The sequence below is a fragment of the Schistocerca nitens genome, chromosome 2 (genome assembly GCF_023898315.1).
Source record: "Schistocerca nitens isolate TAMUIC-IGC-003100 chromosome 2, iqSchNite1.1, whole genome shotgun sequence".
Classification (NCBI taxonomy): Eukaryota; Metazoa; Arthropoda; class Insecta; order Orthoptera; family Acrididae; genus Schistocerca; species Schistocerca nitens.
Window position 1 is genome coordinate 727,342,638 of NC_064615.1, and position 20,155 is coordinate 727,362,792.

Sequence of the window (20,155 nt, forward strand, 5' to 3'; positions counted from 1 at the left end):
CATAGGTCTCTAGAAGAGCGTAGCATTCCAAAGGATTGGAAAAGGGCACAGGTCATCCCCATTTTCAAGAAGGGACATTGAACAGATGTGCAGAACTATAGACCTATATCTCTAACGTCGATCAGTTGTAGAATTTTGGAACATGTATTATGTTCGAGTATAATGACTTTTTTGGAGACTAGAAATCTACTCTGTAGGAATCAGCATGGGTTTCGAAAAAGACGGTCGTGCGAAACTCAGCTCACGCTATTCGTCCACGAGACTCAGAGGGCCATTGACACGGGTTCACAGGTAGATGCTGTGTTTCTTGACTTCCGCAAGGCGTTCGATACAGTTCCCCACAGTCGTTTAATGAACAAAGTAAGAGCATATGGACTATCAGACCAATTGTGTGATTGGATTGAAGAGTTCCTAGATAACAGAATGCAGCATGTCATTCTCAATGGAGAGAAGTCTTCTGAAGTAAGAGTGATTTCAGGTGTGCCGCAGGGTAGTGTCATAGGACCGTTGCTATTCACAATATACATAAATGACCTTGTGGATGACATCGGAAGTTCACTGAGGCTTTTTGCAGATGATGCTGTGGTGTATCAAGAGGTTGTAACAATGGAAAATTGTACTGAAATGCAGGAGGATCTGCAGCGAATTGATGCATGGTGCAGGGAATGGCAATTGAATCTCAATGTAGACAAGTGTAATGTGCTGCGAATACATAGAAAGATAGATCCCTTATCATTTAGCTACAAAATAGCAGGTCAGCAACTGGAAGCAGTTAATTCCATAAATTATCTGGGAGTACGGATTAGGAGTGATTTAAAATGGAATGATCATATACAGTTGATTGTCGGTAAAGCAGATGCCAGACTGAGATTCATTGGAAGAATCCTAAGGAAATGCAATCGAAAAACAAAGGAAGTAGGTTACAGTACGCTTGTTTGCCCACTGCTTAAATACTGCTCAGCAGTGTGGGATCCGTACCAGATAGGGTTGATAGAAGAGATAGAGAAGATCCAACGGAGAGCAGCGCGTTTCATTACAGGATCATTTAGTAATCGCGAAAGCGTTACGGAGATGATAGATAAACTCCAGAGGAAGACTCTGCGGGAGAGACGCTCAGTAGCTTGGTACGGGCTTTTGTTAAAGTTTCGAGAACATACCTTCACCAAAGAGTCAAGCAGTATATTGCTCCCTCCTACGTATATCTCGCAAAGAGACCATGAGGATAAAATCAGAGAGATTAGAGCCCACACAGAAGCATACTGACAATCCTTCTTTCCACGAATGATACGAGACAGGAATAGAAGAGAGAACTGATAGAGGTACTCAGGGTACCCTCCGCCACACACCGTCAGGTGGCTTGCGGAGTATGGACGTAGATGTAGATGTAGAAAGGAAGTAGTTGTGTGTTACGATAAAGTAAGTAAGTTTCATGAGGAATGAGGTAGTGTATATGGAGTCTGAATGGTGTTAGGAGATGTAGTGGTCAATAGTGGCAAGACCTTGGGTAAGAGAGATATTGGGGTATGGGAATCACCATCAGAAGTGATGGGTATGGATCCGGGAGGTAAAGGGGTGGGGATGGTGGAGAGTCAGTGAAGGAAGTGATAGATATATTTGACATGGGAGGATAAATTACACCACAGATAAGTGGTGTAAACCATGATAAGTAGGGATCCAGGCAGTAAAGGGGGGAATTCTAGACACCATCTCCATAATCTATAATGCCTGCTGACATCCTACTGCCAGCTTGAGACACCACTATCCAGTCCACACTTTACCCATATAGTTCCTAATCATTGACCCCTCATGGCACCCAGATCCTGTATATCTGTTCTTTTTTCCACTTGCTACAGTTTTGGGGCCAAAGCTCCCTAACAACAATTCACTAAATCCAGAGCTTAAACAAGCTCAGAACACTGCTGTTAATCTTTGCACCAAAATCCTCAGCCCCAAAGGCCTTCTGTTCAGTTCTACACCCAAATTTAACCTGCACTTGTCAAAGACCTACCCTCCTTCTCTCAGTCCTTGCAGGAAACATTAATTTGCCAACTGTCCCACTAACCAAAGCCAATATAATGCCAACATATAATCCTACCTCTCCCACTTCATGCTACCATCTCACCCTAACTCTCCTCCTCCTCCCACCCTCCCCCTCTAACCTAACCACTCCCTGGTCACTTTCCAGGGTTTGCTTACCTCCAACTTGCCTCCTATGCTTCCTCAGGTCTATTCCTAACAACACCAACTTTTCAGCAGAGAAAGGACAGCCAACCACAGCCTCACAACAAATACTGACCTGATCATCCTAACCGCAGATAAAGGTTTCACCAGTGTCACAGTGACTACCTGAAGTAAGGTCTCTGCCTGTTTTCTGACTTATCCACCTATAAACTCTGTCATAGACATCCCATCCCAGCTGTCCTAATAACCTCCAATCCTTTCTTAAAGCCTCAGGCCCTTTCCAGAACCTCTCTCCTAAACCCATCTCCCTCCTCAACTCTATGACAACCTGCACATCATACTTCTGCATGCTCCCCAAAATCCACAAAGCCAAAAATCCTGGAAACCCCACTGTAGCTGATTATTGTGGTCCTATTGAAATATCTCATACCTCATCACTCCAACAAATTGCCCAAAATCTAACCTCCCATGTCTAAGATACCAATCACTTCCTTCATTGACTCCCCACTAATCCCACCCCTTTACCTCTTGGATACCTACTCGTCACTGTTGATGCCACTTCTCTATACACCAATATCCCTCATACCCATACTCTGAGGACTCATGGTCTCATCACTACTGAACACTACCTCTCACAACATCCTTCAGACTCCATACCCACTACCTCATTCCTCATACACCTTACTAATTTCATCCTAAGACACAGCTGCAACTGTTCTGGAGGGAAGTTATACAAACAAATCTGCAGCACAAGGCCAAAATCCATGGTCTACTTCAGGTTCAGTGATGATATCTTCTTGATCTGGACTCAGACCAAAGACACCCTATTGTCATGCCTTCACAACCTCAACACCTTATCTCCCATCTGCTTCACATGTTCCTACTCAACACAGGGTGCCACCTTCTTGGCTGTTGACCTCCTCCTCCCTGATGGCTCCGTCAAAACCGCTGTCCACGTTGAACCCCCGACAGCACGAGCAATTCAACAGCTGCCATCCTGCCCACCTGAGCATGGTGTATTTGCATTGGCTAGTACTCCCTTGCCCAATATGCTGAAGGTCTCAAAAAGTCCTTCACAGAGAGGCACTATGTCTCAGGCCTAATGTGCAAAAAGATTTCCCTTGCCTTATCCTCACATGCCTCCAATTGTCCCACCACCCTCAAGAACCAGATACAAATGAGTGCCCCCTTCGTCACCCAGTACCACCCCGGACTGGAACAACTGAGCCACGTCCTTTGTTGGGGCTTTGATTATCCATCATCATGCCCTGAATTCAGGGACATCCAAACTGGATCCTTCCTACACCTTTTAAAGTGGTGTTCTATCACCCTCCCAATCTCCACAACATCTTATCCCATCTCCTATGAAATTTTTCCAATCCCAATCCCTTGCCACAGGGATCATATCCATGTGGAATATCCAGGTGCAAGACCTTCTCAATCCTCCCACCAAGCACTTCCTATTCCAGTCCTGCCACAAGATTATCCTATTCCATCAGAGGTACGACTGCCTGTTAAAACAGCTATGCCATATACCAGCTCTTCTGCAATCATTGCATAGCTTTTTATGTTGGTATGACTACCAGCCAGCAGTGTACCAGCATTAATGTCCACCACCAAACTAAGGCCAAGGGCAATGTGGACCTCCCTGAGGCACAACATGCACTTGAACATGACTTCAATGGCTGCTTCACAGCCCAGGCCATGTGGATCTTCTCCTCCACCACCAGCTTTCCTGAACTGCACAGATGGGAGTTATTCTTACAACACATTCTCCCAAAACCATCCTGGCCTCAACCTATGGTAACTTACTGTTGCACACCTTTCACCCATTGGTTTCCACTCCCTCTGTCCTATCACTTCCTCTGAATTCACATCTCCTCACCCACACTGTGCTCTGCTCTTTGCCAATGCACCAAATTGTCTTTTCCCCTTGTCTATTCATCCCCTTTACTCCTCACAGTTTCCTCCCATCCTCCCCCCTCCCCTCCCCCACAGCATGCTGATGCTGTGCGTGCCAGCCTTGTCAAGCTTCCATCTACCCCCTCCATGCTCTGTCAGGTGATGCTGACTCCCCTCTTCATACCTGTACCCTGCTATCCCTTCACCTTTTCCGACCCCCTCCAGATCTCTGCTTGCATCGATATGACATCACTGCATTCTGGTCAGAGCAGCCAGAGATAGAGGTCATGTGTGGGTGAGGTATGCTTGCTTGTGTGAATGAGTGTGTGTTTTCTGTTCTTTTCTGAAGACAGCTTCTGCCAAAAAATCAATGTGTAGCAGTTTTTTCATTGTACCTATCTGCAACTCATTGAGTCATGTTTATAGTGAGTAGCAATCTGTACTTTTCATAATATTGTTGATCTGGACTTTCCATTGTTTGTTGTATTTAATATGCACATAAACAATATGAAACCAAAAAAAATGTAAAGTTATGCAAAGATAGTGGGTATGCTGGATAGCTAAAAGTTTATCACAGACAAGAGACAGTTAAAGAGATTGATGAATTTTGCTAGTAGTATCTTGAAAGTAGAATATGTAAAAAGGAAGCCGCAAGAAAGTTTTAGTAAGAAGGATTGCACAGGACAAGAAGGGCATCCTATAAAAAGAAATAGCATATAACATCCAACAATATGATGTTCAAACCACAACAGTTGTAATGAAAAGCAAGGATTGAAGGACATCTCTATACAGGTACTAAAGTGGACAGTGGGGAAGAAAGAAATGAAATGATGAAAGGGGTTTGAAATGTGATGTTGCTGAAACTTTTCATGAACAAATATTTCATGGGGAGAATAAATCTTTGTTGAAATATAAACACAGTAATTCTAAAAATGTGAGCCTCATCTTATAATTAATACTTCTGATCTATTTCTACCTTTTAAATATATACTTGTATTTTTCTTTGATTAGTTGTCATAAAATAACATATGCATATACATACCATCTTCTGATACTGATGGTTCAAAGACATCAGTAGAAGATAAACAAACATTTTTTATATCAACTGCTTCTATTCCTTCTGCAATCCCAGCAGCAATAGCAGCTCCTAAAGCAGTTGCCTCTGATAAATCTGGCCGAACTGCAACAAGCAATTGTAAAACTGCAACAAGCCATTGTAACCTTCGTGGTCATATATTATGAAAATCAGTTGTAACACACAGGTTGTGAAGAGATTCTGCAGTACAGCTGAACCAAAACAAATTTACCCTTAAATTATGTTCAGTTGTGGAAGAGGTAAATAACTTATAGAAATGTTTGATACAGCAAAGAATGCAGTATATCTTCAAGTATCTGTTGGTTCTCAATGTTCCTGCTAGGCACCATGTACAAAATTCGAGTTATTCAAATAGTCATAATGGAGTCATGTAAGGGTGCAGAGTGTGCACAGTGTTGTTTATGGTTTCATGAATCCAAATCTGCTGTTACAGTTCAGAGACAATTCTGAACTAAATATCGCAAGTCACCATGTCAAAGACAAACTGTTATTAATTGGTAGAATTGTTTGACCAAAGCTAGCTGTGCATCACATAGGATGCTGGGTCAGAGATGGTTAAGAGCTCTAACACAGCAATTGAACAAGTTTGGCAGTCTTACTTTTGTAGTCTGGGTAAATCAATGAGACATGCCAACTTAGAACTGAATATGCCTAGTGTCACAGCATAGAAGGCATTATGGAAACACATTCCATTGAAACAGATTTTAACTGTTGCAAGCTTTAAGAGAAAGTAACAAAGAAAACCAGCTGAGTTTTGTGTAGAAATGTTTAACAAAATGCACACTGAAGATAATTTTCCTAGTAAAAGCGCATTCAGTGACAAAGCCAGCTTGCATAACTGTGATAAAGTGAATAGGCATAATGTTCAGATATGGGGTGAGCAAAAACCACATGCCGTAATCAAACATATATGAGACTCCCCTAAGATAGTGATTTTTGTGCTGTAGCAATAACAAAATTTACGACCCTTTCTATGTTTCCAAGTCAATTGTAAATTATGTATCAAACTTGGAGATGTTTGAACATTATCTAACGCCTCAATTACAATTTGATATGGGCACAAAATTTATTTTACAACAAGATGGTCCACCACCACATTACCATCATGAAATTGTTGTGTATTCCTGTCAGAATGTGCTGTCTTCGACTGAACATGTTGGAGCAAATCCTGGTCACCATGATCACCTCATTTAACCTCAATGGACTTCTGTGTATGGGGTTATGGTAAAGGCAGAGTGTTTGTTCCTCCATTTTCAGGAAACACTGATGACCTGCAAGAAGTGTTAACACAAGTCATTGCCACCACATATCAAGACTTGCTTCATAGGATTTTGCATAAGAAATACATGAAATGTATTCATAGTTGTGAATATGGACAACCATTATATGTGTAATGGAAGTGGAGACTAAAACTTTAAGGATATGTTTACAGGGCATTCTATTAAACAAGAAGGTTAAACAGTAATGCAGATGCTATGAGCAGAATAAGGCCCAGAGAACAAGAGCAAACAGAGGAGAAAAAAGCTGTTTTGTGAAAATACTAATGCATAAACAGAGGAGAGCTCTGCAGTGGTAGCAAGTGGGGATAGCAACCTCATAAGCATGCAGCAAGTATAAGCAACCCCAAGAATAAAAAAGAAAGTAGATAGTGAAGAGGAAATTATGCCCAAAGAGAAGTAGAATATATCAAGAGAGATTCATGATAATCCATTAAGAGGACACCTAGGAACAATAGGACTTTCGAGAGAATGAAGTCATACAGGCAGTAGCGCAGAATGAAGTGTGATATTGAAGATTATACATGGAAGTGTCCATCATGTCAGAGAAATAAGTATAGACAAGTGAAAACAACAATGCCTTTAGAGATCACTGACACAGGTGAGACAGTGTCTGAAAAGTAGTTCGTACAGGAAGACAAGACACAGATACAGTGGATGAAGCATTTGAGGAACAATTAGTATTGAGATATGGCTCAATCCCAGGCAAAACCCATGCTTGGAAAGCAAAATGAGGTTTGGGGTTAATGTTAACCATCCATATGCCTGACTGGTGGAGCCATTGGCAGTAAACAGATGCTAATCATCATGACTACAATGAGGCAGGTGGGTGCCTGGGTAAACCGACACATCCGCTCCTGTGTCCACCAAGAACGCTTGTTTTGTGTACCATTTGGTAACAAAAAACCAATGGCTGTCATCCAGAGAGTCAGTCATTGTCAGTACTGACTTCCCAATGTGTTTCCCATTTTGCATGGTGAGTTGCACCTCCTTGCTCTGTACTGAACTGTATATGGTACCAGCATAACTTTGTAGCTGATGGTAAGTGACTTCGACTTCTTGTTGAACAATAATATCATTGTTTGCTGGTACTTGCCTGGAAAGCTGTGACTTTTGTAGTAACTTCCACCAGCTGTGCTTGGAGCAATGCAAGTATTGCAATGGTGGTGTTATCTGATTGAGGGCCAACAGCCACAAAACTCGCTGATGGGTGTATTTCAACAATGAGGTCAGCTGTCTATGCAAGTGCATTCAATCCTCCTGTGCACACAGTGACTATTTTTTGTGCATATGATGCCAGCCATGACAACCAAATGTTTCTCAGAATGTCATTGCTGTCCGCGCTGTTTGCCAATGTCAGCAGATGATACGGCAACTGTGACAGTGTGCAGTCACCTAGTTCTTTCACCCACAGCAACTTAACTAATCCCTTAGTTTCAGACTAAGACATGCATTCGATCAGTTCATTTTTAAGTGCTGTATACCACTCTGTAGCTGTTATCATGGGTAGAATGTCCTGCACTTCAATGAGCACCTCTTTGTTTAGTGTTACGACAATGTAACTATATTTGGTCTTGCCAGCAGTAACATGTGTCAGCACAAACCACCTCACCAACTAAACAAACCAAAGCAGTGGATTTTGTTGTCAGAATGGAGGTTACTTCATGGCAATGTGGCTGACTACAATGCTTGCTGGCACCTCATCTGCACTTGTTGGTGCTGCCATTGGTAAAGTCTAGTATGTTACATAAATCAAGTAGGAAATACATGGTGCAGCTTTTACGCATGCTGTTGGTACTGTTGAGTCTTGATCACATTGGGCAGTGAGATTGTTTCTTATTAATCACTTTGCATCCAACATGGTTATCTTATGATCACATCGGGGTCACCAATAAATTTTGGGTTTTACTACAAGATATTTATTTTCAACACTTAACGAATGTAGTGTACAGAAAAAAATGAATGAGTGGTATCTCTTGATACACATAGCAACCAGGGAAAAACAAAAAATACACAGCATTAGTGATCATGCTACCACTGATTAACATGTATTACACTTGGCACATTTTCATCACGATAATTTTCTCTATATGACCTGTCACCACAGGACTAACAAACAAAATTGAATGTATACAAGAAGGGCAGCATGAATGGACACAATTTTGTTTCAATTTTGGGCAATTTCACAGAGATGTTGAACTGGCATACACTTGATGACAGACACAAACTATCCTGAGAAAGCCTACTTACAAAATTTCAAGAACCAACTATGAATGATGACTCTGGTAATATAATAGAACCCCTTCCTGTAGGGATCATAAGGACAAGATTAGAATAATTATGGCATGCAAATACATAGTTCAACAGTTGTTCTTCCCATGCATCATACATGAATAGAATGGGAAGAAGCCATAAAAATTGGTACATTAGAAAATACCCTCTGCTATGCGCTTCACAGTGGATTGTAGATTATGTATGTAGCTGTAGATGTAAACCTCATATTTGTCTAATTAATTATTAGTAACTATTATTGTGAATTATCAAAGATGGTAATTTACAATACTCATTACAGTGAGTTGGGTCATTGATAAAAATCAGAGGACTATGAATGACATCATGAGACACTCTGCAAGTGATGGTATCTCACTCATAGGATGCTGCGACACATTCTGCACTATCCAATACAACTTTTTGCTTTCTGTCATGTTCATATGGACCAAGCCACTTCCATGCTGGCCCACAAAGTACTTGGATTTCTGTGAAAATATTTGCTAACTGATGCAATTGAACACTCTTGACAGCTTACAAAATACTGAATATGTCCACATTCTTTTATTTACTCAATACAAACATTGGCAGCAAAGCCAAATATAGCATCTTCTGTTCATACTTCTTTTAAACCTAAGCTGTATTTTCTGATGATGTCATGTCCACTGAGATGCTGAACAATTTTGGCACACATTATTTTCTCCAATGCTGCAGACCACAAAAAGCAGTTCAACAAAATGTTTGGTAAATCTATGAGGGTGAATCAAATATAAACAGGTTTTTTTGTTCCTGAGCATCAACAGCTGGTAGGACCAGAGCCACATGTGTAGTATTGGGTGGGACTGTTAGGAGTTGGGTGAGCTGACTGTTACATGCTTCCAACAGCTTTGTCAGTAATGCTCATGATGTCAGTGCAACAGGCACACCTCTCCACCACGTAATGCATAATTATGAAATTTCTTGCTAATGAAAGAGTTCAGGCATCATAAATTTTCCAGCGATTGACTACACAGTTTGGTGATCAAACACTGTCAAGGATGCATGTGTTTGCCTGGTGTAAAAAGATCAAGGAAGGACAAGAATTTACGCAAAATCAGCAACATGATCACTGTCCTCAGACCAGCATTACAACTGAAAACATTCATGTGGTTTGAGACATTCTTGAAGGGGGTCAGTGGATGAGAGTATCAGAAATTGCAGAGCAAGTGGGAATAAGCTGTGGGAGCTATCAAGCCATAATCAAAAACGATCTAAAGTTCCAGAGGTATGTAACAGATGAGTCCCTCCACTTCTAACCGAAAATCAGAAGTTGAGATCTGTTGGAGGCTTACAGCAAGCTCTGCAAAAGAAGGTGATGCATTTTTGAGTTGGATCATCACCTTCTACAAAATGTGGATCCACCACTACACTCCTGAATCCAAATAAGGCAGTATGGAGTGAAAGCCAGTGAATCCCAGTGAAAGCCAAGACTCAATTGTCAGCTGGCTAGGTTCCTTCAACTGCTTTTTCTTTAATCGGTAATGCATCTTGCTCATTAATTTTTTTGCATCAGCAACATGCAATCAATGCCGCATACTACTTCAAGCTGTTGAAAAAGATGAGGGATGGGTATCACAGCAGAATACAGGATCAACTGATTCAACAGGTCATCTTCCTCTGCAACAATGCCAGGCCCCGTACTGCAGCTCTAACGGTCTCCAAACTACAGGAAATGCACTGGACTCAACTTGATCATCCTCTTTACAATCTTGACCTGTCGCCAAGCGATTTCCAAGTTTTGGACCAAATAAAGAAGCTCTACAAGGATACTGATTTATAGATGATGAGGGTGTGGGGGAATTTGTGCCCAATTGGCTCCTGATGCTACCAGCATTCTATGATGCTGCAATAAAAAGCTTTCCTTCTTGCTGGCAAAAATGTATTTCTAAAATGGGAACTATGTGGAAAAATAAACTGTAACTGCCTTTTTCAATAAATGATTTTTTAAAATAAAATCCTATTTATATTTCATTCATCCTTGTGTAGTACATGTTACACATTATACTTAACAAAAATTAAAACTCTTAAGATTCTAAACTTGTAAAATATGAATTCCATTTATAACGTGACAAAATAGATGCAAGCACTGAATGTCTTTTAACCAAGCGAGGTGGCGCAGTGGTTAGCCCACTGGACTCGCATTCGGGAGGACGACGGTTCAATCCTGCGTCCGGCCATCCTGATTTAGGTTTTCTGTGATTTCCCTAAATCACTCCAGGCAAATGCCAGGATGGTTCCTTTGAAAGGGCACAGCCCTCTTCCTTCCCTAATCCTATGAGACCGATGACCTCACAGTTTGGTCTCTTCTCCTAAACAACCCAACCCAACCCACTGAATGTTTATCCTCCACAGCCTATACGTTTTACTATGTTTCAAAGTGGTTGGACCTTATTCAATAGAAGACATATTGGGCCACACATCAGTAACATAAATTATAATGCTTGTACTGAAAGTTATCCTTTCATGTTATTCCATAGATTTACTCTCATTAAGAGCTATGCTTTTTTGTCATTTTTCTAAGAGCTTTTTAGATAATATTAATTCTATTCACAGCAATCATTTACCTTTGATATAAAAATTCCATCCAAGTGTATTGTTCAAGATGTAAGACAACTATAACACCTCATATCTTTCATTTAGTAGGTATTTTTCAAATGCCTGACATGTGCAGATAAAATATTAAAAACAAAAGAATTTACCAACTGAAATGCCACATATATCTGCTAGCAGCTGCATTATTGTGTTGTTTGCAGTTAAACCACCATCCACAAGTAGGCTCTTTACAGTAATTCCACAGTCCTTATTCATAGCATCAATAACATCTCTTGTCTGAAAACAAACTGCTTCCATAGCTGCCTTTATAATGTCTGCTCTTGTTGTTGTTTTTTCTATTCCACATATAACACTGAAACAAAGTCAATAATAAGATTTTAATACAGTATGTAAGCAGAGGAGATCATAAGTCTTCAAGAAAAAATACAAAAAGTAATTGAAATGCTTATAATGAGAGATGTGTATATTTGTTCATTCACTGATTCTCACATTGTATTCTGTAGTTTGCACTCATGGTGGAGAACTTTCAGAGATGCTGAGTGCCTCAAACGATTGATGCAGACTGAATAAAAAAAGGTATTATTATAAATTACATTGGAAACTGTCACTTAGTGGTGTTTTTGTGTTATTTGTCAAGAGCACATACAATATTCTATTGATCCTTTAAAATTTAAATAATTGGCAGAAAGTCCATTTTGTCTTACATCTTGATCAGGCACCAAATACTCAAATATTGCTTTTTTTTTGAACAACTTCAATATTTTGTTGGATATAATTCAGTCTCTGTCTTTCCCTACAGTTTCTGTTCTCTAACTCCTTGTGCTACTATGGAAGTTATTTCCTGATGTCTTAACGCAAGTCCTATCATCCTGTACTCACCTCTTAGTCAATGTTTTCTAAATATCCCCATCCTTGATAATTCTGTGAGTAACTCCTCATTTATACCAGTCTGCATAATTTTCAACATCCTTCTGAAACTCAAAATCACAAATGCTTTGATTATTTATTTTTCCTGGTTTTCCCATGGCCCACGATTTACTTCAATATAATGCTTTGCTCCAGGTGTACATTCTCAGAAATCTCTTCTTTGAATTGAGGCCCACATTTAATGGCAGTAGATTTATTTTAGTTAGGAATTGTTTCTTTGCCTGTACTTGTCTGCTTTTTATGTCCCCCTTGCTCGATCCGTCATGTGTTATTTCAGTTCCAAGATAGCAGTATTCCTTCACTACGCCAACTTTGTGGTGCCCAGTTTCTATGTTAAGATTACTGCTAACCTCAATTCTGTTTTTCTCACTATTTTCATCTTTCTCTGGTTTACACTAATCGCATATTCTGTGCCCATTGGGCTATTCATTCCTTTCAATAAGTAATTCTTCCTCACAGTCACTGAGGACAACACAATCATCAGCAAACTGTGAATTTTAATTGCACTTCCAACTACATTAAAAGCTTAATGGTTTTTGTTGTTAACATTAACAATTAGTTTTAGGTGAAATGTGATGTACATATGCACAATGCAAGTCACAACAGTAAGTTTTATAAGTGGAGCTATACATTGTGGTGCAAAAGTATTCAATAAGCTCACAACTAACATAAAGCAAGAAATTGGTAATCCTAACCAGATCAAAAGCACATTAAAATCATACCTCGTTAGGCAAACTTTCACAAATATCTAAACTGAAGAACTGAAATGTTCTGTTAGCTCCATGGCAAGCAGCAGTGTTCATAGTATATCAGCCTGATAAGTAGTGATGCACAGTAAACACGGCTCACATTCATAGATTTAAGCAACTATTTTCTTTCAAAAATTTAAATTTAATCAATCAGTATAACTGAGAAGGCAGCAGAATTTTTCCAAGTGGCAGTTGTTTTATAATTTATTTGATTAAATGTACCTGACAAAAGCATGAGCATTAAGCAGTAAAATGATTTTATCATTAATACAGTGCACATATTAAATTTATATGATTTTTTTTTTTTGCCTTTACTTAATGTATACATTTTCTCACTAAACATCAATGAAAGTTCTCCTTCTTGATAGTGTGTATGGAATATGATGAGTAAATGATGTAGCGAATTTACCTTCTCTTCAGCCAAAGTGACCATCATGTAACAGTGTAAGGTAACATTCTAATAGTTTTTTTCTGGTGAGGATTCATGAGCTCAGCTGTAAGCCATATTTATTTTTCTGTTAAGATATGCAAATATCTTGACTTTGCTGGTGAGTCCAAGTAAAAAACTGTTTTACTGAACCTCTTAGCAACTTTCAATTTAAAGGCTACTACAGAACTCCAATGCACATCACAAGTACCTCAGCCACAATCCTTGATGAAAGATTAATGAATATGCCCTTGAAATATTCAAGACAAACCTTCAATACTGGTATTGGGGACCACACAGCCCAAGAAATTAATGTAACATGAGGAAAACAGCTTGGTTCAACTCAATACATAATAATTTCATCTAGGAAGTATAATGACCAGAACATATAACATTTCCTTCACTGTCTGAGTGAAGAAAATTGGGAGGAAATCTATGAACAAGAAAATACAAAAGATAAGTTCAACAAATTCTTAAATAGTTTTAGCTATTGCTTTGAACTTTGCCCTCCATTCCATAAAATGACAATCACAAAAAGGGATTGGAAAATAAATTGGCTCAGAACAGGGATACAAATATCTGCAAAGGAAAGGAGATTACTTCATGAAATATCTAGACAGCACACCACATCTCCAGAATTTGATTCCTATTTTAACAATTACAAAACGTTTTTAACTAAAGCCATAAAAGTTGCAAAAAGAATCGCAAACAGTTCCTTCATAGCAAACAAACCAAATAAAATTAAAACCACATGGGATATTGTAAGACAAGAAACAAGAGTAGACCAGAGAAAATACCATAAAATCAATGTGGAAGAAAACTCATCTGCAATATCTGATGCCCAGCAGCTAGCAAATAATTTTAACTCATGTTTCACCAAGGCATCTGAGATTCTGGTGAAGCAAATCTTTTGATATGCTGCCACTGCTAATCAAATTAAAACTATCCCTAGTAACAAGTCTCTCTTCCTATACCCAACAGACAGACAGGAAATCCTAAAAACAATAGAGGAGTAAAAATCGAAACCTTCCTTTGGTACTGGCAACATAACAGATCATACTATTAAAAATGAGCATCGTTAATAGTTAGGCCCATGGTTGACATATGCAATAGCTAACTTTCTGAGGGAATCTTCCCAGGAAAGCTAAAAGTAGCTAAAGTGACGCCACTGCAGAAAAACAATGAAAAACAAATCTAACAAATTAGAGACCAGTCTCTCTACTATCTGTTTTTTCCATAAAATAACTGAAAAATCTTTTGCAAAAGACTCAAAGATTTCATGGAAGGAAATAAACTTTTCTTGCCCGCATAGCATGATTTCCGAAAAGACAAATTCTCCAAGACAGCTATTATCGATATCCTAAATAAAGCATTGAACACATTTATATACAAAAAGAAAATCATAGCTGCAATATTCCTAGATCTTTCAAAAGCATTTGACATCATTAATCATGATCATATTGCTTAGAAATTCAGAAAATGTTGGTGTCAGAGGCCCAACCTATGAGTGGGTAAAGTCATAGCTACAAAACAGACAACAAATAATTGAAGTCTTGCATAAAGAAAGCAAAAATTTAATTTCCTACCATTCAGAAAAAAAACTGTGTTAAATACGTGTGCCACAGGGTTCCATACTGGGACCAATCTTGTTCTTGCTGTTCGTAATTGACTTGTTATCATCCAGCCCTAACTATAAGTGCATTAAATATGTTGATGATTCAAACTTATTATCAAAGGAAAAATGCCACAAGTGCTCCAAAATGAAATAAAAAAAGACCACTTCACATATAACAGAATGGTTTGCGATGAATAACTTAATAATACACTCACGGACAACAAACACTACACAACTACACACAGTGCAGAATAAACTGCCTCTAATTGCACATACAGAGCTGTTTGGAAAAAGATTTGAAATTGTAAGTTGCATCAGATTCTAGGAGTTTGGATCCAAGACAACCTAAAATGACCACACACAACACCTATGTACTAAATTAAATACCATTTATTATCGTATTAAAATTCTTACTGGACGCACATCAATGAAAGTCATAAAACATCTGCACTACACCCAAGTGGAATCACTACTAAGGTATGGTTTAATTTGCTGGGGAAATTCACAAGTCAGCAAAATCTGTTTAATTGCACAAAGAAGTATTATAAGAGCCATAGAAGGCACAGCACCTTGCCCTTCATGGAAACCTTCAATTAAAAAGCATCATGTTCCTCCATTACCATGCCTATATATCTTAGAAACAATAATGTTACAACAGTCATAGTTGACAACAGCAAGATTGCTCCAAAAAAACAAAATATCCATCCATACAACACAAGGAATAACCAAGATTTGCATGTGCAGTCTGCACATATAACGCTAAAACAAACAGGACCCCTGCAGGCAGGGAAAAAACTGTACATCAAACCACCGAAAAACATTAAGGCAATAACTGGCTTGCATAAATTCAAAACTGCTGTGAGTGGCTACTAGCTACAGAACTGCTATAATGTTGATGAAGTTTTGTCTACTATGTAAATATATGAACAAATTTGCTTCATCAGGAAAGAGGGACGGAGAGGGAAAGACGAAAGGATGTGGGTTTTAAGGGAGAGGGTAAGGAGTCATTCCAATCCCGGGAGCGGATAGACTTCTGAAATGAAAATGAAAATAAAAATATATATGGGGAGAGATAAAGGAGAACTGGAAAGTAACTGGAGATCAGGTGTGAAAAAAGGCGAAAAGGTGTTGGTTACAGCTGGGCTATGTTGGACTTGGGTTGGTAGACAACGATGTGCACAAAGGTTAGGTGGTTGTGTTGCCGCCAAAACACGTTAAAGGATAGTGAAATTCGGGAAAATTTCGAAAAAACTGCGTGTAAAAGCATTAAAAGGAGTGGTTTTGTGGTGGCAGATTATGAAAATGAGGCTAACAATTGTTTGACGAAGAAATAATGATGATAAAACCTGTGGGAAGCGGCTAAAAATTATCAGTGATGTGGGAAAAACGGAAATGAAAATAAAGCGAAAGTTATTAGAACTAGCCGAAATGGTTGTTTAATAGGTGAGAGGAACCGTTTGTGAACTAGAAACGGTGGATTTTATAGCAGCGGTAGTGTTGAAAGCGGAAAAAATTTTTTTTGGTTATGGTTTGGAAGTGGGTTACGTATTATTGAGTATATATAGGCGGAATAAAATTGTATAGTAGATTACGTTAAAAGGAGAAGGTGAATACAAAGTGAAACTACTGCCAAAAACAGAAAGAGAAAATAAGACAACAGAAAAGATTTCGAAATGCAACAGTGACAATAACAAACGTAATTGTTGGGTTCAAATTAATGATATGAATATAATAGAGGGAAACATTCCTCGTGGGAAAAATATATCTAAAAACAAAGATGATGTGACTTACCAAATGAAAGCGCTGGCAGGTCAATAGACACACAAACAAACACAAACATACACACGAAATTCAAGCTTTCGCAACAAACTGTTGCCTCATCAGGAAAGAGGGAAGGAGAGGGAAAGACGAAAGGATGTGGGTTTTAAAGGAGAGAGTAAGGAGTCATTCCAATCCCAGGAGCGGAAAGACTTACCTTAGGGGGAAAAACGGATAGGTATACACTCGCACACACACACATATCCACCCGCGCGCGCACACACACACATATATATATATATATATATATTATTCACGTTTGGGCCCTACTGGACCACGCGAAGTACAATCACGGGGCATTCAGTTATTTTCTTTTAGACTTTCTCTCTGCCCAAATTGTTTTCATTCTCTCGGAATGAGCTCTTTTCCTCTCATCAGACCATGTGGTTCCAGTTTTCTTTGGTTTTTCAGCTTGACCAACTACCCAGTCATGAATTTTTTGCCTAAATAATTTTCTGTCTTGAATTTCATCTTGTTTTATATCTGCCTCTTTCATGTCCTCTTTTATAGCAGCAATCCATTTTATTGTCTCAAATTTAGCTTTACTTCGATTTTCATAGAATTCCACTACTTGTTTAGTTAGTCTGGTAGCATCCATTCTTTTAATATGCCCATAAAATTTTAATCTGCGTTTTTTCATATCTGAATATATGCTGGTGTATTGTTGAATTTCACTATTTGCTCTTAGCCTGTATGTTCCTTCTTCAGTATATTTTGGACCTAGAATTTTTCTGATTACTTTTGTTTCTCTTTTTTGGATTTCTTGAATGTCCTTTTTTCTGTTTAAAATTAGCGTTTCAGCCCCATAAAGGCACTCTGGTTTTATGACCGTGTTGTAATGTCTCAATTTAGAGTACCTCGAGAGACATTTTTTGTTGTAGATGTCTTTTGTAAGTCTAAAAGCTGTCTCCATCTTTTGACAACGAATTTCATTTCCAATTTTTTCTAGACCAGTCTCTGAGATTGTTTCACCTAAATATTTGAATTGCGAAACTCTTTTGATTCTTCCATCTTAGTTTCCAAAAGTTTGGGTGCCAGTTTGTTGCTAGTCATATACTGTGTTTTTTCAAATGAGATTTGGAGACCTACTCTTTCTGCTGTTTCTTTAAGGATTTCTATTTGTTTCTGAGCAATTTGGATGTCCTGCGTTAGAATAACCAAGTCGTCTGCAAAGGCCAAACAGTCTATTCGAATATTTGTTCATCCTAATTTCACTGGTTGGTCAATTTTGAACTCCAATTTTCATTCGCGCCACTCTTGTATTACTTTTTCTAGAACGCAGTTAAACAGCAACGGAGAGAGTCCATCACCTTGCCTCACGCCTGTTTTTATTTCATAGGATTCTGAAATTTCTCCTCTGAACTTTACTTTTGATTTTGTACCAGTTAGCGTGTCTCTGATAATTGCCGTGGTTTTAGGATCCAGGCCTTGTTCTTTCACAATTTGGAAAAGAGATTCACGATCCACTGAGTCATAAGCCTTTCTAAAATCTACAAAGGTACAAACTAGTTTTTTATTGTAAATTTTTTGATGTCTGAGAATTAGTTTGAGGACTAAAATCTGTTCTGGGCAAGATCTATTTGGCCTGAAACTTGCTTGATATTCGCCAATTTTCCATTCAAGTTGCTGTTGTGCTCGGTTCAGAAGACATTGAGAGAGGATTTTGTATGTGACTGGAAGAAGAGAAATTCCTCTGTAATTATTAACATCAGTTTTGTCTCCCTTCTTATGAAGTGGGTGAATCAAGGCGGTTTTCCATTCATCAGGAATTTTTTCAGTTTGCCAAATGTTTTGCATGATTGAAGTAATTTCTTTAACGGTTTTTGGACCAGCTGCCTTTAAAAGTTCTGCAACAATTCCATCTTCACCAGATGCTTTGTTGTTTTTCAACCTATGAATTTCTTTAATGATTTCCTCTTCATTTGGTGCAAGTGAAACTGGATTGCATTGTTGGGGAATTTTTGGTGGAAATCTTTCTGTGGGCTCGGGGCAATTTAGAAGATTCTTAAAATATTTAGAAAGTTCTTTGCAATTTTCTTGGTTGTTAAGAGCCAACTGTCCATTTTCCTTCTTGAAGCAAAGATTCTGGGGTTGGTACCCCTTTATTTTGGTTTTAAAAGTTTTATAAAAATTTCTGGTATTGTATTTCTGAAAATCTTCTTCAATTTCTAAGAGTTGACTATTCTCATATTGTCTTTTTGTTTGTCTAATTAGTTTTGAAGTGTCTTTTCTAGTTGCCATGAATGTATCATATGTGTCTTCTGTCTTGTTGCTATTCCATGCTTTAAATGCCTCTTGTCTGGCTTTAATTGCATGATCACAGTTTTCATTCCACCAAGCATGTTTCTTGTGTTTTCGTAAAGGAATTTGATCTTGAGCTGTTTTGATAATCTTGTGTTTGAGTTGTTCCCAATTTTGTGCACTTGTTTTGTCAAATTCGTCTGCTAATAATGATGGTTGGATTTTACTGGTGTCAAATTTGGGGATTAATGGTGTCCTTTTGTTGAAATTTTGGGGTTTTAGCTTTAGTTTCACACGGGTTAAGTAATGGTCTGAGTCAATATTGGCGCCTTTACGAACTTGAACATTTAAAATTTCTTTGTGACATGGATACGAGATTGCAATATGGTCAATTTGGAATTCACCTATGTCCTTGTTAGGTGATCGCCATGTCTTTTGTTTTGAAGGTTTTTTCTTAAAATGACTTGACATAATTTTGAGATTGAAATTTCTGCAAAATTCTACCAGCCTCTTTCCATTTTGATTGGTCCATTTATGTGCAGGGAATTCACCGACCGTTTTTCTAAATTTTCTCTCTTTCCCTAACTGCGCATTAAAATCACCCATTAAAATCTTTACATAATTTTGAGGAATTTTGGAGACTGTATTCTCTAACACTTCCCATGACTTATTTACTTTTTCTGGATTTGTTTTATTCTCCTGGTTGATAGGCATGTGTGCGTTAATTAAACAGTACATTTTATTTGCACATTTCATGGAAATTGTCATTAGTCTGTTGTTTACTGGATTTACTTCGATTACGGAGCCAAGAATGTCTTGCGAAATTGCGAATGCAACACCCAGATGCGGAGTGTTTTTAAGAATTCTTTTGTCTGTTTTACTTTTAAACAATCGGTAGTTTCCAAAATCCATGGTATTCTCATCAGGCAACCTTGTTTCTTGCAGGGCTAAAATTTTGATATTTTGTTCTTTTAGTGTGTCTCCTAATTTATAGAGTTTTCCTGGTGTCAAGAGAGAGTTAATATTGATAGTGCCAAAAAATGTTTCGACCTTGGGCATGAG

The 20,155-nt window shown here is 38.5% G+C and overlaps 1 protein-coding gene across 1 annotated transcript in view; it reads right to left on the reverse strand.

Annotated features, from left to right (window-relative positions):
* LOC126235288 (glycerol kinase-like) overlaps positions 1–20,155 on the reverse strand; it is a 277,633-nt gene that overhangs the window by 39,625 nt on the left and 217,853 nt on the right. The window contains exons 8-9 of the mRNA XM_049944014.1: positions 11,463–11,668; positions 5,126–5,263 (exon numbers count right to left, since the gene is read on the reverse strand). Coding sequence (XP_049799971.1) covers positions 5,126–5,263; positions 11,463–11,668 — 344 coding nt within the window. The remainder of the gene's footprint in view (positions 1–5,125; positions 5,264–11,462; positions 11,669–20,155) is intronic.